The 26,716-nt window shown below is 37.6% G+C and overlaps 2 protein-coding genes across 4 annotated transcripts in view; both read right to left on the bottom strand.

Moving 5' to 3' along the window:
* Window positions 1–286, bottom strand: part of PRDM15 (PR/SET domain 15) — a 198,488-nt gene extending 198,202 nt beyond the window's left edge. Inside the window, exon 1 of the mRNA XM_043998592.1 lies at window positions 209–286. The gene's annotated coding sequence lies outside the window, so the exon portion shown is untranslated. The remainder of the gene's footprint in view (window positions 1–208) is intronic.
* Window positions 287–7,148: 6,862 nt separating this feature from the next.
* Window positions 7,149–26,716, bottom strand: part of C2CD2 (C2 calcium dependent domain containing 2) — a 115,984-nt gene continuing 96,416 nt past the window's right edge. The window contains exon 13 of one of the 3 annotated variants that reach the window (XM_043995687.1): window positions 7,149–7,474. In XM_043995687.1, the coding sequence (XP_043851622.1) occupies window positions 7,257–7,474 (218 nt within the window). In that variant the 3' untranslated portion in view covers window positions 7,149–7,256. The remainder of the gene's footprint in view (window positions 7,475–26,716) is intronic. The other 2 variants (XM_043995688.1, XR_006355673.1) reach the window with 2 other exon arrangements.

Below are 26,716 nucleotides of genomic sequence, written 5' to 3'. Positions count from 1 at the left end.
TGTGTTGAGTGCAAGTCAACCCCGTGGGGCTAGAGAGAAGGAGGGGAGGGAGGGAGGATTCCCTCCCCTCCCTCTAATGGTGGGCCCCTGGGGACACTCGGGTGCTCACTGGGGGTGCCGGTGAACGGGGCAAGGATAGGGGTGCGCGGGGCTGGAGGTAGCAGCGCGTGCAGGGGGTGGTCGGGGGGCGGGGGGGGGGGTTACCTGCCTTTGGAATGTGCAGACCGGGATCGGATCCGGACTCCAGGTTGCGATCCGCTCCGGAAACTACGCAGCACCGGAAACCGAGAGGGCGGAAAAGGCATCTTGGGAGTTGTAGTATGCTATGATTGGTTCGCCTATATCAGTTGTACTGCTCTCGGACACCCGGATCCAGTCTCTTCCCTAGTTGTTCTCGGAACGGGATTGCTGGAGTTATGTAGCCAGGTCACTATATGTGTAGAGGTGGGAAAGCAGGATATAGGCTCTAAACTTTAGAGGGCTAAGAACACTAGGAAGGGCTAACGTTTCCGGTGACCATAGCGTTGTCTTCAGGATCTGGCAGGTGTTTCCTGCAAAGTATTCTCACCTGCTCATGCCGAGGTCACGTGTTCTCTCCCCCTCCCCCTCTGTCCCTTTCTCCCTCACTCCTTCCCTTCCCTCTTCCCCTCTCCCTCTATCTCTCTCTCTCTCTCCCCCAAAATAAGGAGGTACTCGTAAAAGAGACCCCATCTCTCTTCGCTACCTGGGGCTGAGAGGTTGGTAAGAGAGCCCCAAACGGCCCCCTGTCCAGACATTTCAGAGTTGGGACCCTCACGCAGATGCACCGTTCCCTGGCAGCCCAGCTATCCCTGGGCCTCTCGATAAATTCTCCTTCACTTTTAAATTAAATGTAATACTCTGGTTGTAGTGTTAGAAGGGAAGGTTGTCTACACGATTGTAATAAGGTTGTTGACTTCCCTTTTTCTGATTTAGGGACTTTGGGCATCTTTTAATGTACTTAAGTTTTTTATTTAGAATTTCACAAATTGGCCGTATCTTTTTGTAATTTCTCTAGCGGGGAAAGTATCAGTAACTTTAGAGGTGAGCATTCATTGTTTAAAAAAATAATAGCAATCCAGCCACGAACCTAATTTGTTGTGCCTGTGTTCTTACAAAATACGTGATTTCCGATGGACTTTAAGATCCGATGGAACATTTTGTAAATTAATTTAATCAAAAATATATCTTTAAAATTATTTTATATGTTTTACATAATTGCACATGTATAACCTATATCTGATTGCTTACATTCTCAGGGAGGAAGGAGGGATACGATTTGTAACTCAAAACTTTAAATAAATTTGTTTTTAAAAATCATTTTACTAAATAATGTTTTCTCCCCAAATTTTAAATGGATGGGGAAAAAAACAAAGCAGAGCAGAATGTAAATAGGAAGTGAAAACATCGTTTTTTAAAATAGAGTACCAAATCCTGGACTCAGAAGTTTTTTTAAACTATTCTTTAAGATCCTATACATTAGGGTATTTTAGACTAAAATGCCTTCTTTGTAAATGAAGGTATAACTGAAAAATGTTTTAAAGTGACAAGACAATGAATTCCAGGGAACTAAAGACATTCTCATGGATACATTATTTTAAAAGTTTTGATATCTTTCTTTAATCAACAAGCCTTAAGTGCCTACTATGTACCAGGTACTTTGGTAATCCACAGGGATACAAAGATGGGGGGGAGGGGGGAAGCAATTCTTCCTCTCAAGGAGTTCACAGTCTAATGAGGGGACACAACTTGAAAACATATGAGCACACACACACACAGACCCACCCCCATATATATATATATGTATATATAATATACAAACATATACACACCCCAATACTAGATGTGTGTATACACACATACACACACATATGTATGTATATATGGGGGTGGGCATAATAAATGGGAGATGATCACAGAGATAGAGCCCTATCAGAAAATCAGAAAGAATTGGGAAAGTCTTTTTCCAGATTGATTTTAGTTGCTGCTTGAAGTAAATCAGAAGGTGGAAGGAGGAAGACTATTCCAGGATTAGAGGACAGCCAGTGCAATGCAAGGAGTTGGAAGATGGGAGTGTCTTCTCTGAAAAACAGCAAGGAGGCCAGCGGCAAGTCAGCTCAACAGGTATTTATGAAGTGCCTGTTATATGCTAGGCACACTACTAAGCACTGGATAGCAGAGCACATGTAGGGGAGTAAGTTGTGAGGATCCTGGAAGGGAGAAAGGGATCCGTTTTTAAAAGACTGTAAAAGCCAAACAGAGGAATTTATAGTCAGTCTTGGAGGAAATAGAGAGCCAATAGAGTTTATGGTCAGACCTGTGCTTTAGGAAGATTGCTTTGATAGCTGAATGGTGAATGGATTGTAGCTGAGGGAGATTTGAGTCTAGAAAGCCAACCCAAAAAGGCTACTGTAGTCTTCCAGGTATGAGGTGATAAGGGCCTGCAGGAGGGTAGAAGCTGCATCAGATGAGAGAAGGGGGCACAAGAGAGAGATGTTACAAAAGGTAAAATCAACAGGCCTTAGGCAACAAATTAGATATGGAAGATGAGAAAGAGTTGTGGATAACACCTAGGTTAGGAACTTTGTTTTCTAGAGGATATTAGTGCCAAGAACAGTTAGAGGGAAATTACGAAGAACAAAAGGATGTGGGGGGAAAGATAGTCATTTTTTGAAATGTTGAGTTAAGATGTCCACAAGATATCAGGTTCCAGCTGTCCATTAGGCAGCTAGAGAGACAAGACTAGAGATCAAAAGAAAGGGTAGGACTTGGTAAGTAAGGAGACTGAGGGGATGGTCAAACAGGAGGGGAACCAGGAGATAGCAGTGTCATGAAAATCTAGAATGAAGAGAATATCAGAGAGGATGATTAACAGTGTCAGAAGTTGCAGAGACTTCAAGAAGGATGAGTATGGAGAAAAGGCTGTTCGATTTAGCTATTAAGAGATTAATGAGAATTTGGGAGATACCAGTTTTGATTGAATAATAAGGGTAGAAGCCATTGATTATAAACAGCCTTCTCAATGAGTTTAGCCACAAAAAGGAGGAGATATACAGGATGAAAAGTAGGATTAGGTGAGTTTGGGGGGGATCAGGCATATATGGACATTTTTGTAGGTACTAGGAAAGTGTCCAGAGACTGAAGATTAGAGAGTAGGGATGATATCCTCTTAAGCCATAATTTTTATGTTGATAAATTTTATCAATATAATTAAATTCATTATGGAAATATATAGAAATATATAGAATATATATATAATATATATAGAAAATATAAGATTTAGTTAAGAGCATATAAAAAATGTTATTGATAGCTTTTTTACATCAAATTTTCTCCCAAATCTTTTTCCTTCCACCTCCCACCCTGTTACCCCTTTATAACAAATAATATTTTTAAAGAAAGAGAAAAATCAGCAAAGTATGCACCCAGGATCTCCCACCTCTTCAAAGGAGTGGGATGGGAGTATCTTCTCCCATCTCTTCTTTGGAGTCATGCTTTGGTTTGTTTTGTTTAGGACTTCTGTGTCACATGACCAAGGACTAGACATTTTTTTCTGATTCTCACCACCTCTCAGACCTCTCCAAACTAGGTACTATATGCAAGAGCTAAAGCAATTGGGTTTTCTCATCCGTCTCAGACACCCAAAACCCAAAGAGGTTAAAACCCAGTGAATTAACATAATAATACCCAACTCTTAACATGATCACTCAGCACCACTTTCCCCATCGCCACAAAGATATGGCCTCAGGGCTACACAAGCAGACAACGATTGTGATAGAAACCCCACCTCTTCCATCCCACCTAGTGTTTCAGAGATTCAAGAGAGAAATGTTTTTAGGCTGAGACAGCAGCAAGAAGTACAGTGCATCAATAGCCCTCTCTGCAGCAACATCTCTCTGTGTCACAACAGTGCTTGGTGCTACAGCCACACTCAACAAGAGAACTGAAGAGTAGAGGGTATTGGAGCAGAGCATGTATGTGTGGCCGTGTGGCACTCCGCTAAACCAGAAGGAAAGAGCCCATTATTCAGATGCATCCAGTTGTCCCCCTAGATGTTACTTGGGGCAAGTAACCAAGAATTGCCTAGCATGGAAGGAGACAGAGACAGCTTTGAGATCTTGCCTCCCAAGCAAGGGAAGGAATCAGAAAGTAATAGGGGAAATTAAGGAAGAAAAATTGAAATTATCAAAGATCTCAGAAGGAATAGAACTTAAAGAGTAGCTAAGTTTAATGCTTGAGTAGCAGAAATAATTGGTGGAATAGAAAAAATTGGTGGCAAATTTCACCAAAGAAACTGTGAGAAAATAATTATTAATAATGGATTTCTTGGGGGACTAAGAGTTCACTTTCTCCATCCTCCCCGCCCCACCACCCCAATAAAGTCCAGTTCTTCTTGAGAAATTTCATCGCATCTCATCTGGGACAAACCCAGGGGAACAAAAGGAATGGAGATAGATTCTTTTGTATAGATGAGTGAAGGACAGATGGGATTAAACCACATCTAGATAATGGACTTTGCCTTAAGCAGTTTGAGTGAAGGGTCTTTTGCATTGTTTTCCTAGATGTCATCCATGGAGTTCATTTTAATGTGGACCACCTTCAAGTCATGTCAACCAATAGAGTTGAATGGTGCTAACAGATTAGATTTGTTTGATGTATAATGACCCAATTAGCTTTAATCAATGTATAATGACCTGCTGCAATCAAAAGGAATAAAAAACCTGGACAGGTAGCCATGTTAGCTTCTCTTGGCTCTCTGAGAATGTATGGTCTCTGTCTCCCTACCTCTCTTGGGTCTCCTTGAGACCACATGTTGTCTCTCTGAGAGACAGCGTGGGTCTTTTGGGGCTTTTCTCCTGTTTGAGCTAACTGGCATGCTGAAGTTCTCTCCCTGCTTTCCCTACCACTTGGCCTGAGACCATGAAAAGTTAGGGAAACATGAGGTCAATCCTTTATTGGCATAATATTGATGAATTCATAATATGCTTACTCCAAACTTGTGTCTATAGTAATTATTTTCAATATATCAAAAAAGAATAATCAAATGGGAATGTAAATACATAGAAGTAAAGGACAATCTGGAAGAAGAGAAGCATAAAGTAATAACATTAAAGGAAAGCATGATTTCTATACAAGCAAAACATTGATCTAGAAGATAGGATGTGTAGAGAAAACTTAAAGTCCCCCAGAAGAACACTACAAGTCAAAAAACCTGAACACACAGTGCAAGAAAATTGCCTGGAACTTCTGAATGTAGAAAACAAAGTGCCAATTGAAAGAAAAACAAACAAACAAAACCCCAAACCAAACAATCTATGCTGCCGACTCCAAGACACATAGTGGTTAAATGAAATTTAACAGACAATTCTGATGTAGGAGGCAAAAAAGGGGTTAACAGAAAAACCTAAGACCCAAGCTCTAATTCAGGTATGAATTCTAAAAAGGATTTAGACCCCAGTTAATGGATAACTTAAGACTTGAGTCTTCATTAATATAAGTCAAGGCCTAGGTTTTCATGTACCCACATTAATCAGTACCCATAATGAACATAAAGAGGCAGGTCATAGAGACTTTAACAATAACAATGATACACTGACAACATATAGACATTTAAATTGGAAATAAATGATAAATGAAGATGTTTTGAAACTAAGCATGGGAATCAAAATGAGACATGCACAGAAAAGGCCAAATTTGTCCTCAGATTCACCTTATGATGTGTAAACCCCAAAAAACACATCTCCACAGAAAAAGGTACCCACCTCAGGGGTTGGCTTAGGACCCCAGGAACTCCAAATTAGGATAAACCCTCCCTTGTACCTCCCTAAGGTGGAGATTATTATAATGAGACTGATAGTTACATTTATAGTATGGATAAATTGATTATCTTTCCTTTCCCTATTTGAGAGATACCTTTCCATTTCTTTCCCTGTGTTGACTCATGGTATTATAATAAAACTTGGGAAACTGAATCACTGAGTCTTGTAATTCTTTTGGGACGACTCATGATCAATTTGACCCTAATTCCATCCCACATCAATTCCAGTGACAACAAATTATGTAATTGAACAGGAGAAAGACCTTCAAGTAAAAAAAGGAAAGGACATTCAAACATGAGATTATTCTGAACCCACCAGAAAACAGAAGGGAATGGTATAATAATGTGTGAAAAGGAGCTCAAAATGCCATCCAAAGTAACTTACCTTGCAAATCTGAGCCTAATCATTAATGAAAAATGATAGACATTCAATAAAAGAGGTATTCAAATCATTCTCAGAAAGAAAACCAGACCTAAAGAAGGTGTTAGTTTCTCAAAATATCTCAGACAACAAATACAAAAAGGACAAATAAAACAACTTTTTATAAATGCATAAAAGGTGACAAGGATAAAAGCATAAGTCAAATAGAAATAATGGTGAAGACTAAGTTTCAGAGATCCAAGTGAAATTTGCTTAGGCTGAGACAGCAGCAAGAATCTATCACTGCAGCAATACAGCCCATTGTATAGCAATATCTCTCTGTGTCCTCCACACTGGAAATGCAGATGTTCCTCACTGTCTTGATGCCACTACTAAAGAACACAAAAGTTTTGACCTGTTATGTTTCTAACCTGGGCTGGCTCACACCTATTTGCATTCCCCTCCCCCTTCTTCAGAGTAGACATGACCAAAAGAGTTATTTATGACTCCTATTTTCTTTTCTCAAGTTTTCTTAGCCAGTATTATACATAAGGAAATCATTAATTAACTGCTACAATGGCAACATTAGCTTTTGATACATTTCAGAAAAATGTAAACACTAATTTTAAAAAATATTTAACATTTGCAAATATGCCCAAAATAAACTCAGAAAATGTTTAGTATAATATATGCCTATGTTAAGTAACTGCAAAACTTATCAAGTAATATGGATAACATCAAAGGAAAATATTCTTGTGCATTTTTGAACTTCATTTTATATGCTCATTGTAATTCTCTATTTCCTATATATATATATATATCAGCTTTTTTCCCCATAGGGCCTATTTTAACATATCAACCTGAAAAAACAAGTATTAATCCCTCTAAACAAAATGTCAAATAGACAAAGAGCTTTCCCTTTGTAATGAGGTTCAGAGATCCAGCCAAAAGCATTTTTCAAAGTATACAGTTTAATGTCTATGCTCATATCTTCTAATGTTGCTTCATAAACAATTGGTCAGTTAATATTCATGTCACATAAGAAGTTAACACAGAGCTTTATGAAGAGGGATCCACTGAGAAGACATCCAATTTATTCTTGCTCCTGTGCACAGAAAGCAGATTCTTATGAAAAGTTCTTGTTATCATTGATTTTCTGTGAATCTCATCAGGCTGCTGCATGAATATAAGGTTATTGTGTGACTGGCTCATTCCAGGATCTTTCTGATGATGCCATGGATGGATGAAGAGTTTTGCTCCCTTTCTTAAAATTCCACCTGAAACAGCAAAAAATATTTTTATTTATGTGGCTAATAAGACAAATGTAAAATATAAATCTTTTTTTAAAAAAAGAAGCTGAAATGGGAAATAAAATAGCTTGAAAGAAAAGATTTTTATGTCTCTGTTCTCTGAATTTACTACTTACCTATATGCATATGTTCTGGAATAGGTTTAACTTAGGCCAGTCCTCCTTTAGCTTAAGTCCAATATTGGAACAAAATGAGATCATTGTAACTCATTTAACAATAAACAATGGAAAATTTAGTTTCCGACATTAATGATGCCTTGAGATGATTCAGCTGAGCAATGCTGCCTTGTTGTCTCTGAGTGATCAAAGAGCCAAGTATAAGAAAGGTCCTGGAGCTATTCCTGGCTGTTTCATTTATGCAGAAGATTAAGAAGTTATGTCAACAATCTAGGCCTTTAGCCCCCTAAACCAAATAAGTCTCAAGAATTGTTTTAATACTTAATAAGGAAAAACTTGCCTACCTTGAATGGGAGCAGAGGGTTAGGAGATTGCTCTGCACATACTACACAACCACTTCTGGTGGGTTTCTTTTAAAATTTTAATAAATATTTTTATTTAAAGTTTTGAGTTCCAAATTCTTTTTCCTTTCCTCACTCTTCTCCCACCTCCCTGAGGTGGTAAGCAATCAGATAAAAGTTATCCATGTGCAGTTATGTAAAACATTACCTTATTAGTCATTTTGTATAAGAAAACTAGAATAAAAGAAAATGAAAAATAGTATTCTTCATTCTGTGTTCAATCAATATCAGTTCTTTTTTTGGAGTATACCTCATCATTAGTCCTTTGAGATTGTTTTGGATCATTGTATTGCTGAGAATAGTTGTCATTCTCAATTCTTCATCAAATAATATTGCTGTCTCTGTGCATAATGTTCTCTTGGTTCTGCTCACTTCATTGTACATCAGTTCATATAAGTCTTTCCAGGCCTTTCTGAAATCATCCTGTTTTTTATTTCTTATTAGCACAATAATATTCCATTATAATCATATACCACAGCTTATTTAGCCATTCCCCAATTTATGGGAATTCCTTTGATTTCCAATTCTTAGCCACCACAACACACTTCTGGTGTTTGACAGGCAAAAAGGAAAAAAAATTTCCATATTAAAAAAGAATGTAAAAAAGGAAAATAATAATCTTGTTATCATTGTCAAGTATACCTTTTACAATTTTATATCTATAAAGTAAATATTAGTGTGTGTACAATTTATATATGTGTGTGTGTCTGTGTGTGTTCTGCCTTCAGAATATTTCCAGCTGTAGTAACAATAGTAGTAGCAACTGTACCCCACCTTAATGGATTTAATTGTGCCCACCTAGCTTTGCCAGTCTATACTCAGTACTCCATGAAAAAGAAGCAAGAAGTGTAGCGGCCAAAAATTATTATGGGGAGAGTTAATTGGGTGGCTTAATTGGGGTTCAGAAAATGAGAGACTTCTAGGTCCAAAGTTTCCTCTCTTCCAAACTGCCATTTTTAGTTATTTCTCCCAGGCTAATAAGAAAGGAGATTAACAACCTCTTTTCCACAAACAAACCAGGTTTTATTAATGGGAATAAAATTTACAACTAAGGTGAAGTTAATAAAGCCAGGGACAAGGGAATAGAGGAAGAGAAAAAAGGATAAGCAGGGTCCCTGGCTCTAGCAAAGACTGACTCAAACCCCAAACTTGCTTCCAGTTCAGCTAGCTCCAAGAGCTGGCCTAGCTTCCAATAACTCACTACCTGGGGTCCATAGTTTTTCAATGAGAGTCAGCTGTGCAGTACCTCTCTGGTATGCTCCGGAAGCTCACCAAAAGGAAAGAGTGCTTCCAAGAGCCAGTGTTCTCCTTTCCTACGGTCCTTCAAGCTAGTTGGCTGAGAGTGGTCCCCTGCTGACATCAGTAGTACATCAACACATCACTCAGGGCTGGCCAGGTGTGGCTACAATCTAATCATCCTTAAGTAGGTACTTAGTGAGCTTCTCATTCTCACCGGATTCAAACAATACTAAATCAATCACGTGGGGCCCCTGGTCAGCTGCTAAATTCCATTATTTTATCACAGAAGGTAATGTATTATTTGCTCAAAACTGTGTAGACTTAAAGGCAAATTGAAGACTCTAAACAATATGTCCAGTTTCTTAGAGAAACTTCAAATATAAAAAAGGATTTTTAAACCTACTTTTTAAATTATAAACATGTCCTTTGTCTACTAAAATATCATGACCATTATAATGTCATTTAATTCCAACTCTGTGACCACTTTTGGGATTTTATTGGCTTAGAAACTAGAGTGGTTTGCCATTTCTTCTCCAGCTCATTTTACAGATGAAGAAACTGAGGCAAACAGGGTTAAGTGACTTGCCCAGGGTCACACAACTAGTAAGTGTTTGAGGCCAGATGTGAACTCAGGAAGAGTAGTCTTCCTGACTCTGGGCCTGGCACTCTATAATATTGTCTGCCAAATTGTATGTAATCCTAACTTGGATTCTTAGTACTTGAATTATTTCTTTCTGACTTTTTGCAGTATTTTTTTAAAACCTGGAAACTCTGGATTTTGGTTCTGTGAAAATAGATACCTTGAATTACGTGAACCCCCCAATTATCCAGGTAACCAGAAAGAACTCTCTAAGGACTGGCTGCATTGGCTGACATACCAATCCTTTGTGGTAACTGAGAGTAAACCTAGCTGAACATGCAGAAAATCAGCAACTCTGAAGCCAGTTAAACTCATACCAGCTTTGAAGCCGATCCTGAGCCATTTGATGGTTTATGGACCTTCAAGAGACATCCCTATCTTCAAAGGCTTCCATGACTGCAGGTTATGAGACTATAGATAAGTCCTGTCTTTTTGGAGACAACCATATCTCTAGTGACTCCCCTAACTTTGGTTATTGAGCTCTCAGAATTATCCTGTTTTTGGAGACATCTACTTGTCAAGACATCTTATCAAGTCTTGAACTACGAACTGCATATTACCAAGGAAGCCTTCTGATTTGTATATCAAAGGCCACATCCTTGACACCTAAAATCCCTCACTCCCCCTCCCCTTGGGAATGGTGCCCACCTTTCCCCCCAAATTCCTTATCTTCTTTTGTTTAAAAGGTATATAAACTCTCCCCATCCATTACCTGGCATCCTATTCAGCAGAGGCTGGATAGTACCCATGCACACATTAATTTTTTTTTTCTTCCCTGCTTATTAAAATCTTTAATTTCACAGGCATCTCTTCTTCTGGTTTCCTTCCCTTTAGGGAAAAGGGGATTTAGATCTTGACTGGCATTTGTGTTCTCCAGCAGTCTTCCCCTTTAGGGGAAATATCTAAATTTCCTCAAGATAGCATTTGCCTCAGCATACAGCTATAATGTTCCTGGCATTTTTTATTTTGGAGATTCTTTCTGGAGATAAGTAGTGACTTTTATTACTATTTCCACTTTGAACTATAATTCTAAAAGATCTGGGCAATTTTCTTTTATTATTTCTTAAACTATGTTGAATAGTCCCTTTTTTTATTATAGATTTCAAGTAGTCCAATGATTCTAAAATTATCTTTCTGTGATTTATTTTCTAGGTTTGAGTTATTTTTGATATGAAGTAGTTTCTTTTATTTCTTGGACTTCTGGGTCACACACCCAGAGAGATTGAAGTCTAGGCGTTTTCTCTGATCCTCACAACCTTTCACACCTCTTCTGTTGAAGAACAGAAATTATGTAAATTATATAAAGCAACTTTGTTGTATTCATGGTCTACAACGTCCAGAACCCCAAAGAGAGTTTAAAATAAATTAAAAAAAAAAACAACCTTATGAACTGATGCTTATTTTGGGCTCAATTAGGACCTCCTTCCACACTACTCACCATGCTACTACTGTCTGTGAAGTTATATTAGCAAACCCAGGGACCCAAGAACTTGACTCTAGTCCTCAGTTCACCCTCCCTTGTTTCTGTGCTGTGGAGCATGGAGCTCCAGGCTGTATAAGTTTGGTGAAAACACTATAGCTGGCAACTTAGTAGTATTCCATACACCAAAAGATGTCTTCAGAAGAGCATAAAAATCGAGGGAAAGGGGCAAGACATATGTCTGGATTTGAAATAGAGCTTAACCCTATACCCCAATCTCTCAGTGTCTTGGAGATGTCAAATGAAGAAATCAATCCCAGCTACAACGACAGTACTCTGAACTGCTGGGTCAGAGGACTAAGGAACAGTGGGAAGGGGACAAAGGGGCTGTAGCACATTCCACTAAGCCTGAAGGATAGAACCCAGCATCCAGTCAGGACAAGTTTTATCCTCTCAAAAAGTCACTTAGGACAGAGACCAGGTCTGGTGAACAAAGAATTTCCAAATGTAGGAAGAGGCCTTAAAAATATATTTTCATAACTGTCTCCTACGGAAAACAGTGAGAAATGCACAAAACAGATCAGAGAGCAGTTAGGAAAACACAGCACCAGTTTATTGTCCCCTTAGCAAGTAGGCATGTACATGCAGATAATCCTTCCAAAGAAAAAGCTCAAAACTCCTTTGTTAGTAAAAGTATTTAAACCTTTGCTCACTGGTTACAGACCTTAGTCTTCCAAATTTTAGGTCTCTATTGGTAAATCAATCAGAACCAGATTGATTTACTTTCGGTTTTCCTGGCTAGTATAGGACATTATCAGTTCCATTAGCATGATACAAATCAGTTTGACAGTCTAACTTAAAAATAAACAATATAACAAGAGTATATGAAATACAAATCAGTTTGATAGTTCAAACTCAAAAAACAATATGACAAGGATATATGAAGTACAGATCAATTTTATAGTTCAAACTTACAAACAATATGAAGAGTATATGATTCAAAAGGGGTTGTCACAGATAAGTATACTCAGATGTTTTTACAAGTATTGGGCAGGAAAAAAGGATGGCTCCAGCAGATGAAGGTGTTTGTTAGAGAGCCATAAAATCTATCAATAATCCTGGGGAAAGAAGTCACAGTAGATGGAGTTTCTCTGCTAGCTATGAACTCCCAGACATTTGTCGAGGCAAATAGTATACAACAACCCAAATAACTGGGGTTTCCTTGACACCCACTTTTATATTATCTGGGTTCGGTTGGAGGGCATTTTGATCTCATTAATCCAAGGTTTCATAAGATTCTTTTGGATAATAAGGCAGCTCTATCAAATCTGGGTGGCTTATATATTCATTAACTATCCCATTTGTATCTAGATTATTAAATTTTGCATAATGAGGCTGAGACACTGAGTTCTAGTCCCTATGGAAACCTATCTCAACCTGAATTAAAGAGAAGACAGCCAATATAACAAAAATTATGATCTTTAGTCTGGGGAAGGGAGTTGCTCTTAGGGTACTGCTATGGGGTTAGGATTAAAGTTTAAACTGGCCAGCTAAAGTAAGGGACATGGGTCTGGGGTAACTTTCCTTAAGAAGCTAAACTCAAGGAGAAACATACCTTTAAAAGCAGGAGAGATAAGCCTATTAGGTGTGGCTGCTGCCCGAGTGGTGCCAGGGGGACAGAAATGGCTCCAGAGATCGGAGCAGCTGCCCCTCACCTGACTTCTCCCAGCCCACCTCCAATAAGGGCTCAGGTGATCACCCCATGACCATCTATAAAAGCTATGGCCTTTCTCTTGTCCGAGGAGACAGGGATCTCAGAGAATCAGGTCTCTGTGCTATCTCCTGTTGAGAGAAGTTTTACTTCTCTCTTGCTTCCTTTCCCTAGTGCCCAAATAAAAGATTATTTTATTCTAATTGGATTTGTGTGTGAAAGGGTGTAATTTTTTAAAAAGGAAAACCTAAGGATTCCCACACCCATGCTCACATGGAGGTCAGGATATACATTCTCAATTTCTCACTGAACAACTTTATAATCGATCGTGAGGCATGGGAGATACTGACACAGGACTGCCCAGCATGGCATACCAGCATCAAAGAAGGGACTATGCTCTATGAGCAAAGCAGAATTGTAGTAGCTCAAAAGAAACATGAGATGTGCAAAGTTAGAGACATCTTCACTCCAAATGTTCATGTGCACTATTTGTGCATAACCAATGGTAGAGCCTTCTGAGTTCATATTGATCTGCTCAGCCATAGTTTGGACACACTGTACATTGACCCCAACATAATTAAGTCATTTTAGTCCTATTCAAGCACAAAGAATAACAACCAACCAAGTTCTGGGGAGTCCAAGGAGATGCCTGGCCACAGGATCGTTATAGAAGATTAGAACAGAGGGAGGGGTAAAAAAGTGAGATATAATTCTCAGAAGGCAGGTTGCAGGTAGAGGGGGTTGGGACTTCCCAAGGTTTGACCCAGTAGGTTGTTTTGCATAACAACAAAAAGTTCATAAAGAAAATAATCAGAGGCTGGAGCTGGTCAGCCACAGTCAATTCGTAGGTCTGAGAAAGAGGACCATGTCAGCTTCAGTCAGCTTCTAGCTGCACAATTGCCTTTAATACCATCATCAGAGGGGAATCGGAAAGAGAGTAAAAGTGAGGAAAGGAGGAAGAAAAACAAATTAGCAAAGATCTCAGAAGAAAGAAAGCTCAGAGATCTTTACCATAAGCAGATAAATCAAAAGGGAAACATTAACAGCAGAAGAAAATATGGCCTGCAGTTCTACTAAAAGAGTTCAAACATCTGTGAATAAATTCTGCAAAACAAAGGAAAATGATCCAACATTTGATGAGATGGAGGACATTGTGGAATTTGAGAACTTTGACCCTCAATACAATTTTCCTGAATACTTTAAAAGAGAAATGAGAATTATGAGAGCAGAATCTGTGACCTGCACAGTAAAATTTAATCAGAAAAATAGGAGAACCTGAAATTGGGATGACAAATCACAACAAAGGATCAAACAACAAAAAAAAGACAACAGCTAAGTGGGAATACAAATACATGGAAGGACAATCTAGAAGAAAAGCAAAAAGCAATAACATTAAAAGAAAAAATGGGGGGGGGGGGCGGCAATTAGGTGACACAGTGGATAAAGCACTGGCCCTGGATTCAGGAGGACCCGAGTTCAAATCCGTCCTCAGACACTTGACACTTCTAGCTGTGTGACCCTGGGCAAGTCACTTAACCCTCATTGCCCCACAAAAAAAAAAAAAAGAAAAGAAAAGAAATGCTTTCTATCCAAACAAAACATTGGTCTTAAAGATAGGATGTGTATAGATAATCTAAGGAACAGAAGTCTTCCAGAAGAACACTAAAAATAAAAATTTTTTTAAAAATCTAAACAAAATGCAAATGATACAAGAAAACTGCCCAGAACTTCTGAACACAGAAAATGAAATAAAAATCAAAAGACTTCTTATGTCTCCTCCAGGAAAAAAAAAATCAAAATAAACAAAACCCAAAGCTATGAACTATAAGACATAGAGTGGTTACATTTATCAGTTCAGTTCATAAACAAGTTCTGTTGGCAACCTGAAGAAATACCTTTAAATACTAAGGGAAGGAAATTTGAATAACATTAACACTATTCTACCCCCACCAGGAAATGCAGGAAGGAAAGGAATGTGTTCCAAAAAAGCAACAAAGCTCAAGATACAGACCAGTATGACCTACCCTGCAAATCTGAGCTTAAAAATAAATGGAAAAGAAGATGGATGTTCAGAAATAAAGACAATTGTGAAATATTCTTAGAAGACAAGTCCTGAAGAGATTATTTGCTTCTTGAATACCCCAGACAACAAAAACACAAGACAGAGGGAAAACATGCAAGCAACCAACAGAGTGACCACAAAAAGATGAATAAAGAGATTTTTTTTTCCCTAAATGTACACTAGGAGGCAGGGGTGAAAGCAGAAGTCTGGTAAAGTAACAATAGAGGTGGGCCTGGAGCATTATGCACAGACAACCAGATTACAGGTGAATCTGTATTTTTTTGTGGTACAGCATTACAAATTAGGAGAATATATGAAAGGTAAGGAAAGGAGCAGGGAGAGCAAAGAGAATGTGCAATGTACCTGAGTCAAATTTAGGGCTAGCAATGAGTAGGTAGCACTTGTCATCTCTTAAGAAAAGAGCCTGTATGAGAATGGTTGAGGAGGAGGTGAAAGGATTGAAAAGTGGAAGGCAAAAGAAAAAGGCCTTGTTTTGGTGGCAGGATGGGGTACCATTGAGGAATACTTGTATGGGTGAAGAGAGATGTTTTGTGAAGGAAGATAGGGACTTTGTGCTTAACATTGGGGAATTTAGTGCTTAAAAATACTTCTTATCCTGTTTCGGGAGGGAGGGAGTTAGAACTCTTGGGATCAACTGGCACCTGGGGAAGTGGGTGGGCATGGATCCAGGGAGGTGATTTTGATATGATTAGAGGAAAAAAGTAACCAGGTAAAGAGTATAGATCATTGGTGGGCTATATAATCAGGGACATGGAAAAGAATTTAACATGGATAGTGTCCTCTCTATCACCTGTAGGAATGTACATTCTTTTGGAAGTGAAGCATAATGGAGGAAGAGAATCCACAAGACAAGGCCCAGAAGGAAATGGCAGAAATAGCTTAGAGGGTAGAGTGCCAGAATGGATATCTTGGAAGTTTTGATTCAGTGTGGAACACAGAGAATAGAGATGAACTAGATAATTATAGGTGTCGTGAACCTGAGAATGAGGTCTATAGTACACAGAGAGGGTAGATGATCAAGAGAATAAGAGAAATTCTTTCTGGAAAGGGGTGCAAAAAATGAAAATTCAAGAACTAGTGAACAAAACTGGTAGAAGGAGAGGAGAATGGGGAAATCTATTTGACTAAGAGGGAAAAAAAAGGAAAAATTAAATAAGAGGGGATCAATTCACTTTAAAAAAGATTAAACAAAAGTAACTGAAGAAAGAAAAATAAAGTAACTGAAGAGACCTGGTACTGTGTTTTTTTCAGTAGAAAAGGTTAAAAAAATCATAACTTTAAAAACAAGATTAAAGACAAATGAAGGAAAATAAAAAATAATTCTTATAACTTTAAATGTGAATGGACTAAGCCTTCCAATAAGTAAAGAAAAAGAGTGGCAGATTAGATAAGAAAATAAAATCCTACAATCTATTACTTACAAGGAACATATTTTAAAAAATGAGGTGATGCAAAAAAAAATTTACTATGCACCCAATGAATAAAAAACAAATAGCAATTGTATCATGCTTCCTGATAAAGTAACAACAAACATTCAAAAAGTGAAAAGGGCTATTGAGAAAACCACATTATGCTGAAAGAAACCATAGGCAGCAATCTAGTATCAGAAATAAAAGTATACACTTGAAATGCCTACATCCAAATTCATAAAGGAAACATTAATGGAACTACAAAAAGATATAGACAATAATAATATAGTGACAGGAGACTTTAACATCTCTCTCAGTTTGGGATAAATCTAAAGAAAGAAAAAGGGGAAATATGGGACTGAGAAAATTGCTGGAGAAACTGGAGGTAAATGATTTATGGTATTTTCTAAATGGGACTGCAAAAGAATATACATATTTCTCAGTTCCACATAGAACTTTTACAAAAATTGACCATGTATTTTGGCACACAGGTATTAGAAACAAATGTAAAAAGAAAGAAATAGTAAATACATCCTTAGAGACCATAACCCAATAAAAACAATCAATGTTTCAGGGACCACAAACAAAAGACACACACCCAAATGGAGACTTCAAGATGAAATCCTAAATAATAAGTGGTTCAAAGAAAAAATATCAAATAATTATATGAATGAAAAGTATAATGATTGTTATGGGGAAACAGGTGGGGTGAAATAACATATTAAAATTTCTAGGATGCAGTTAAAGCAGTCTTCAGGGGAAACATCATATCCTTAAAAACATACATCAAGGGGCAGCTAGGTGGTGCAGTGGATAGAGCACTGGCCCTGGATTCAGGACTACCTGAATTCAAATCTGGCCTCAGACACTTAACACTTACTAGCTGTGTGACCCTGGGCAAGTCACTTAACCCCAATTGCCTCACCAAAAAAAAAAAAATCCCATACATCAACAAAATACAAAAAGAGAAGATTAATGAACTGAATATACATTTTAATAAATTTGGAAGCCAACAAATAAACAACTTAAAAGAAGCACAAAAGATAACAAAAATTAGAGAAGAAATAGATAAAATAAAACACAAAATATATGGAAAAGACAAAAAAAACTTAAAAATTGGTTCTTTGAAAAGACTAAAAAAAAATTGATAAACCCTAAACTAATTTGAATAAAAATAGGACAGAAAATTAAGTCAATAAAATAGCAAAAGAGCAAAGCAAAATCACAACATAACCAGAAGAAATAAAAAGAATAACTACAACATATTATACAGTTATGTCTAACATAACTGAGAACACAAAAGAGATAGAGGAATGCCTTCAAAAATACAAAACAACCAAACAGAAGAACAGATAGAGATTTTAAATAACCCAATCTCAGAACAGGAAATAGATTAAGCTATAAAGTCACTACCAGAGAAAAATCTCCTGGTCATGATGGAATCAAAGGAGATTCTTACTAAATTTTTAAAGAGCAATTAGTACCTATCATATACAAATTATTCTTAAAAATTGAGTAAGTTTTGAGGATCATACTATGAAAAAATTAGAGGAGAACACACATGTACCTCTTATAGCTATGGGTAGAGAATGTATTCTTAGCCAAACAAAAGACAGAAGCAATAACAAAAAATAAAATAGATAACTGATTACATGTGTACAAATAAAATTAATACATCTAGGATTAGAAGAGAAACACTTAAGGTGGGGGGAGAAGGGTAGAGGAGGAATCTTTGTACCAAATTCTTCTGATATTAATTTGGTATCTAATACATACAAACAATTAATAAATATATATGAGATGGATGAAAAGTCTGAGACACATAGTTTCTGGGTAGTTAATAATCAATTTAATGCTATAAAATAATTAATAAATTGAGGTCAATGGTTCCTTTCAGCAACCAAAATACTACTCTGGAGAAGACTGAATATTTAAAAGCCTTTGGAAAAGAAGGTGTCCCTGAGGGTGGAAATCAACTCTGGTTGGTTAACAAGCAGTGACAGGGTGGACATATTAATGAGGAGGTGAGCAAAAAGTCTTTAGCTCCTTCTGCTGAGAACATGACCTTATGAGACTTAGCAGCCACCAGCAATCTAAACGAAAGAATCCATCTGTACCCAGACTATTCTAATTAACTTTCCCATTCATAAACTGAGTCACCCTAAATTCTAATGGAAGGTTCCAGGCACAGGGACTTTCCTAAGGGAAAGAACTTGCCTAGACTGAATTCTGTTTATAAAGTCTTCTTATTGGATGGGGTCCTACTCAAGATCGAGAAGCATGTACCTAGAGCATTTGGGCAAACTCATCTGCTTGAATAACCTGCAGGGCCTGGTTTCTGAATGAGGAAATCCAAAGGGAAAACCTTAATCCTAATTTAATAATTGGTCATTAATATATGAGAAAAATAATCAATTTTATACCCATTCCTCAATAGATAAGTGGTCAAATGATATGAACAAACAGTTTTCAAAAGAATTGCAAAGTATTCACAACCTCAAGAAAGAATGTTCCGAATCACTAATGATAAGAAAAAGCAAAAACCATCCTGAGGTTTCACTCACAACTTTCAAATTGGCAAAGATGACAAAAAAGGGCAGAAGTCAGCATTGGAGTGGTTGTGGAATGATAGGCACACTAATAAATTGTTGGTGGAGATGTAAAATGATACAACCATTTTGGAAAGCTATTTGAAATTATGCAGATAAAGTGACTAAGACATCCATACTCTTTGAACCAGAGGTTCCATTACTAAACTTTCCCCCAAAAAAGCCAATGATAAGAAAGTTCCCATAATGCACCAAAATATTTATAACAGCATTTTTTGTGATAGGAAAGAACTGGGAACAAAGTAGATGCCCATCAAATAGGAAGTATTTAAACAAATTATGGCACATAAATATAATGGTATATTACTGTTTTTTTTTAAATTATGTGATGGGGGGCAACTAGGTGGCATAGTGGATAAAGCACCAGCCCTGGATTCAGGAGGACCTGAGTTCAGATCTGGCCTCAGACACTTGACACACTTACTAGCTGTGTGACCCTGGGCAAGTCACTTAACTCTCATTGCCCTGCAAAAAAACCAAAACAAAACAAAAAAATTATGTGATGAATACAGAGAAGCATGGAAAGATCTACGTTAACTGATGCAGAGTTAACTAAAGCCAAGAAAACAACATATATGATAATCAGAACATTGTGAATGGCTCAAATTCAGCCTCAAACACTTAATAGCTGTTTGACCATAGGCAAGTCACTTAACCCCTACGGCCTCCAAAAAAAAGTTAATTCAAAGATCAAGTATGCAGGGCAGCTAGATGGCACAGTGGATAGAGCATCGACCCTGGAGTCAGGAGTACCTGAGTTCAAATCCGGCCTCAGACACTTAACACTTACTAGCTGTGTGACCCTGGGCAAGTCACTTAACCCCAATTGCCTCACTAAAAAATAAAATAAAACAAAGATCAAGTATGACTCTAGTGAAGATATATGAGAGGATATGCATAACACACTACTTTTTTGGAGAAGAGATATCAGATATAACAGATGTTATACTTTATACTTGTTTTGAGACTTTTTCAATGTATTGAACATTTGTGCTCACTTTCTTTTTCTCTTCTTTTTATATAAGCTGTCAAATTGTAACATGTCAGGGGTGTGAATAACTCAGGTCCAGTTGAGTGTGATGCTCAATACAGGACATATGTTTATTATAGTAGCAAATATAAATTCCTAAGACCAGGTATAGTGTTAGGCAAGAATGCTCACGGTTGTCCGCGATCCCACCAAGCTGCCAGCAAAAATGAGTTACTGCTCCCCTAGGTAGAGTTTTATCCTGAGGAGGAAGGGCCACAGATTATATGGCAAAGGTATGGGACCACCTTATTAAGGCTCACAGCAAGGCTGGATCATGACTGCCCTTGGATAGAGTCAGAGGGCTTCCCCAATCAATTAGTGAGTCAGCTTTGGTGACCAAACTGGCTAGTCTGCTCTGGCTAAGGCTACCTGACCAGTGGACAAAGCCACGGGTTTTTATACAATTTTAGAAGGGTGAAACTGTGTAAAGGGGGTTGGGGGGGTCCAAGAGGCTTATCTGGGGTACACATATGGTGAGTTCAGCTGGAGCCTGGGTGTTAACTGAGCTTAGCTATATGAAACTTATGCTTATGAGGGGTGTAACTATGCTTTGCAGTTTCAACTATGCTAAACATATGCTTCTATATATTTAAAAAGGATGTTATTTTGCTAAGTGGGTAGGTACATGTCTTGTTGCTTTCACACACACATAATATAGGGGCTTAGGAACATAACTAAATTGAGTTGGCTATAGAAGCAGTTGACAGGGCAATGTCCTCTGCAGTACCCATTGCTCTGCTCTCCACCTCTATTGTCCAGATCTCATAAGTATTATTGTCTATGTCTTCATAGAGGTTCTCTCTGTCACATATATATAAATGATTTCTATAATTTGCTCCATGACCCAATTATTCTTTAGAATTACATTATTTAATGTCAGATTACTTTTTGGTTCTTTTCTTGTAGGGCCCTTTGTTGAAAATCATTTTTATTTCATCTATGTTAGTAAATTATGCGTTTGGTTTTTCTGCTTTTCTAAATTTTTATGAAGTCCTTTTGCCCCCATACATGGTTGGTTTTTATAAACGTGCTGTGTATAACTATGAGGTATGTAAATTCCTTTCTATTCCCATTCAGTCAGCTAGGTGGCACAATAGAGCAAGCACTGGCCCTGGATTCAGGAGGATTTGAGTTCAAATCCAGCCTCAGACACTTAACACTTACTAGCTGTGTGACCCTAGGCAAGTCACCTAACCCCAATTGCCTCACCCTCCCCCCCAAAATTATTCCCATTCAGTTATAGCCAGAGGTCTATCATCTATAATTTTTCTGAAGTATTGTTCAGGTCCTTAAATTCTTTCACTTTTGGTTAGATTTGTCTAGTTTTGAAAGGGGGTACAATTAAAGTTACCTACTATTATAGTTTTACTATCTATGTCTCCCGCCAATTTCAGACTTTTCCTTCAATTATTTTGCTGCTATGTTACTAGATTTATATATTAAAAATTAACATTGATTCATTTTCTATAATGCCTTTAAGCATAATGCAGTTTCCCTGCTTATCTCTATTTTATCTTCATTTACTCTAGCCTTATCTGAAATCATGCTTTTTACATTTTAACTGAAGCATAAAAGATTTTGCACTAGTCCCTCTTTAAATCTATGTGAATCTTTGTATTTCAAAGTGTGTTTCTTATACACAACCCATTGACAGATCTTACTTTCTAATCTATTCTGTTATCCTTTTCTGTATTAGGGATGAGTTCAACAAATCCATATTCACAGTTGTATTTGTTATTGTGTATTTCCCTCTATCCTCTACTCCTGTAATTTTTCTTCTCTTTGCTCCTACTTCCTTCTTTACAAATAAGGTGATAGAAGAAATTTTCTTGACATGTGTCTTCATTTATTTGTTTGTTTGTTTATTTATTTATATTTGCAGGGCATTGAGGGTTAAGTGACTTGCCCAGGGTCACAAAATTAGTAAGTGTCAAGTGTCTGAGGTTGGATTTGAACTCAGATCCTCCTGAATCCAGGGCCGGTGCTTTATCCACTGTACTACCTAGCTGCCCTGACATGTGTCTTTATAAGTAAAACAAGCTATTTCTTCTTTATAGCTGCTCTCCCCTTCTTACCCTGCCCCCAATCTTAGGTTTTTACAATGTCTTCATTTCCTTTTAATGCTCCCTTCAAGTTTCTCCCTCCAATATTTAAGTTTGTCTTTCTTATAAATTTTCCCCTACCTATCATATGCTTCCTCTTAGATCAGCTCCCTTGTCCTTATCCTTTCTTATTTCCCATAAAGTTTTATGTATTTTGATACAGAAATGTGTGTAATTGTGTTAAATTTATTATCCAAACAAAGATGAAAATGAGGTCCATGGGATGCCCCTTCTCTCTTAAACTTTCCTCCTTGTTTATATACTCTTCTTCTTTCTTTATCCTTTCTTCCTTAGTATTATTACAATTACAATTAACATGTAAGTACTTATTTTTTTTGTTGTTGTTGAGGCAATTGGGGTTAAGTGACTTGCCCAGAGTCACACAGCTAGTAAGTATTAAGTGTCTGAGGTCGGATTTGAACTCAGGTCCTCCTGAATCCAGGGCCAGTGCTCTATCCACTGCGCCACCTAGCTGCCCCGTAAGTACTTAATTTTGACACTGGCATTGCTATTTCAAAATACTACTTTGTCTGACCTTTTTATCAGGAATGCTTGGAACTCCTTTATTCCACTAAAGGTCCATTTTGTCCCCTTTAGAATAATACATACTTTTGCTCATCATCCTTGATTATAAACTTTTATCTTTTGACTTCTGGAACATACTATTTCAAGATTCCTCTTCTTTATTGTGTCAGCTGCTCATTTTCATATAATCTTTATTATGGCTTCTAGTTGTTTGAATGTCTTTTTGCCTGCTTAAAATATTTTTTTCCTTTGATTTGGAAGCTGAATAACGTAGGCAGGGCATGAGTAGGGTGGGCCAGGCTGGTAGACTCTGACTGTTAGCTGCCATTTTCCCCAGAACTAAAGAATTTCTCCCTGTCACCAGTCTAGAGTGCTTCTCTGTTCCTGAGCTTCCACCATAGGTTTCACGGACTGTTCAATCTGGATTCTGTCCAGGACTTTTCTCTTACATTTGAGCTGGAACCACTTTTGTCTGGAATGCTTGAGGCTGTTCTCTAGGCTCTGCTTGGGTGGAGCTTCAGTGTTATTGGGCCCCATGTTGTTGGGCCTAGCTCAGGATCTGTTTGGCTCAGGCAATGAGTACCTTGCTTGATCCACCAGAACATCTTGGAGTCACCATCCCTCGTGTGACTTCTGTAGACAGGGATTGGGGGAAAGCTCCATCAAGGCAGGGTATGTACACTGCTAGTTGCCAATTCAGGCAGAGAGCAAGGATTCCATCACAATTCCTCCTGCCATGGATGGCCCCTCACCTTCTGCTTTTCACCTTCGCTCTGCAGCTTTTCTATCCTATGATCTCTGCAACATTCTGTAGCTTCCTAGATTGTGTGGCAGGATATAGAGGCGATTCTATTTCTTAATAGAGTTGCATCTCTAAGCCCCAGTGTTGTATTTGTGGGAAATCTGGGATCCTCTGTGTTTTAGCATGCTTCCATCTTCCCACAATCCCCTCAGTCCCAATTGACTTTTTTAAATGGACCACTGTCTATATTTTATTTGGCTACATAAAGGCTATATTTTTCTAAAGAAAAAGCACTGTTTAGACAGATGTGTTATGGTAGAAACATATTTCATTCAGAAGACCTAGATCTGAGTCCCAAATTCTGTCACTTGCTAATTGTATGACCTTAGGCAAGTCAGTGCATTATAAAGAGTTATATAAATTTCATCTAGGATATTGGGAGATAAAGGTAATAAACAATTGTACCTCTAGTACCAGCTTACAGTGTGACCTTTAATAAGTCACTTAAGCTTATGTATGAGGCTACTTGAAATAAAACTTTTCAAAAAAAAAATACCTCTTTTAATACTTGTTTCATAAGAATGTTGTGAAGAAAAATTAGAGTATATACATATATGTGTTATATGTATGTTCATATACATATGTGTATATGTATATACACAAAAATACAAACACCTACAAATAAAAATATCATGATAATCTATGGCATTCAAGTGTCCTTTTAGGCACAAGAAAAGAGTTAACCAGTGAAAAGTGGTTTGACTGGTACAGCTCCAGTCCCCCATTTCAGCCTCTTGCCAGGATGGTATGTTAGAGTTCAGTTTTGCATTCCTCCCTCATTATTAGGTAATATAAAAAATAATTTTACTTCTTATAGATAATGGAGCAGTCTCCTATTGGAATCCTACTGGCTCTTTGTCTCAAAAGACATATAAAGTCAAATCCTGAGGGTTATGGGGCCTTCAATCGGAGTATGATACATCATTTTGTGGCCTGCCACTTAGGGCATGGAAACCAAACACTAAGACAATCCCTGCTAGCAGCTGTCACCTTCTTTCCCTAGTGAGTTGCAATAAAGTTTGTTTAGGCTATTTTTGTGTGGGATGATGCTTTTCTTCTAAACTCCCTTGCACTACAAAAGGAAATTGGGAATTTAGAAACATAGGAAGGTAAATGAAAAAAGAAGACCAAATGAAGAGAAAGGAGCACTGTGTAGCTCATTAATAACATTTTTTTCATTAATAACACTTTACTCCCTCACACTGTCTATGCCTTCTAGAAGAAAAACCATAAGATTAAAAATAACTTACTCTGTAGGCAATTAATTTTGGTTGGCATAGTGTTAACAAAGTGGACGAGAAAGATGAAATTAGAGAAATATTAAGTAGGTAAAAAGAAAAAGTATGCAAAACAAGAATGGAGGACCATTTCTTAACCTTTTATATCACATGCATGACATTTTATTTTATTTTATTTTTTTGCGGGGCTATGGGGGTTAAGTGACTTGCCCAGGGTTACACAGCTAGTAAGTGTCAAGTGTCTGAGGCAGGGTTTGAACTCAGGTCCTCCTGAATCCAGGGCCAGTCCTTTATCCACTGTGCTACCTAGCTGCCCCCATGCATGACATTTTTAAAGCAGAACATCAGAAAAAGGGTTTTTTTTGTCTTTCCAACACTTTTTAAAACCAAAAAATAAAGACCTAAATTCAAGAAATAACTCTCTGTAATGGCCACAGTATTACTCTATTATATTTAAACATATACATGATAGCTTCTTGATATACTTAGTACAATTCCATGCAGGATATTCTACATACAGATCCTTTATACAAATCTCACCACAATTTTCTTGGTTCAGGAAAAATATATATATTTTCTAAATTATAAAAATTAGCAAATTGACTTGTAGAGATGATAAAGTTTTACAGACTTACCAATCACAACATCAATTAGGATGTTCACGATCTTTAGGTATGTAAACTACTAAGATATATAGTGCCTAGCACATTATTTATCCTTTGTAAATTTTTAAGTAGCTTCCAAATTCCAAAAATCACTTTATAAAATCTAGGCAAACAAATAGGCATCATAATAGTCTATAACTGGGTAATCTTTTTTTTAATGAAGATATTCTATAAGCATTGCCAAATACGTTCTTTGTTAAATCGTTGAGGCAGCTATGTAATGCAGTGGATAGAACACTGGACCTGAAGTCAGGAAAACAAGTTCAAGTCCTGCCTCAGACACTTACTAGCTGTATGACCCTAGACAAGTCACTTAGCTTCTATATGACTCAATTTCCTCATCAGGAAAATGAGGACAATAATAGCATCTGTCTCCCAGGCTTGTTTAGGATCATTTGAGATATTTGTAAAATGTTTTACAAACTTTAAAGTGATATATAAATGCTAACTATATTCCTCATCTGTTGTTTGTCCTTTGTTCTTGAAGAGGACCATGACATCAGGGTGATGTCATCATGACTTGCAATGAACTGGATTTAAGTGAGGGAAGGCTGTCTAAGGTCACCAACTTCACTCTCTCCTCCGGAGCCAGTGGCAAGATATAGAACAGGATGACTGGAGCAGCTAGGTGGTGCAGTGGATAGAACACTGACCCGGAAGTTGAGAGGACCTGAGTTCAAATCTCACCTTAGACACTTACTAGCTGTGTGACCTCGGGGAAGTTACTTAACCCCAATTGCCTTAAATATCTGAGGCCATCTCCAGTCATCCTCATCTGTAAAATGAGCTAGAGAAGGAAAAAGCAAAGCACTCCATTATCTTTGCCAAATAGGGTCACAGAGTCAGACATGACTGAAAAATGATTGAACAAAGTCATACAGCTAAGAAGAATTAATTATTTATTCTTAAGTGCCGATTTTTAGAATGGGACAGGCAAGTAAGTACATGCTGAAACAACATCCCAAGCAAATCTTGACTGACTACCAATGCAGCCACAAAAGCCCTTTATGGCATGTTCAGCCACTTTGCCTACTTCATGATTAAAGGAACATAATAAATTGCTACCCATGTTATAAAGATGGAAAACTGAGAAAGAGGAAAACTTGCTATAGGGTGGAAATAAAGAAGAGCATGTAGGTTAAAAAAATACTAATCATTAAATAGATTAGGGTATACAAGGTAACATTTAAGGTGGTATGGGGGTGGAGTGCTCTGACAC

The sequence above is a fragment of the Dromiciops gliroides genome, chromosome 3 (genome assembly GCF_019393635.1).
Source record: "Dromiciops gliroides isolate mDroGli1 chromosome 3, mDroGli1.pri, whole genome shotgun sequence".
NCBI lineage: Eukaryota > Metazoa > Chordata > Mammalia > Microbiotheria > Microbiotheriidae > Dromiciops > Dromiciops gliroides.
Note: the sequence above shows the minus strand (reverse complement) of the source record. Positions and strands in the feature narration are given on the sequence as shown.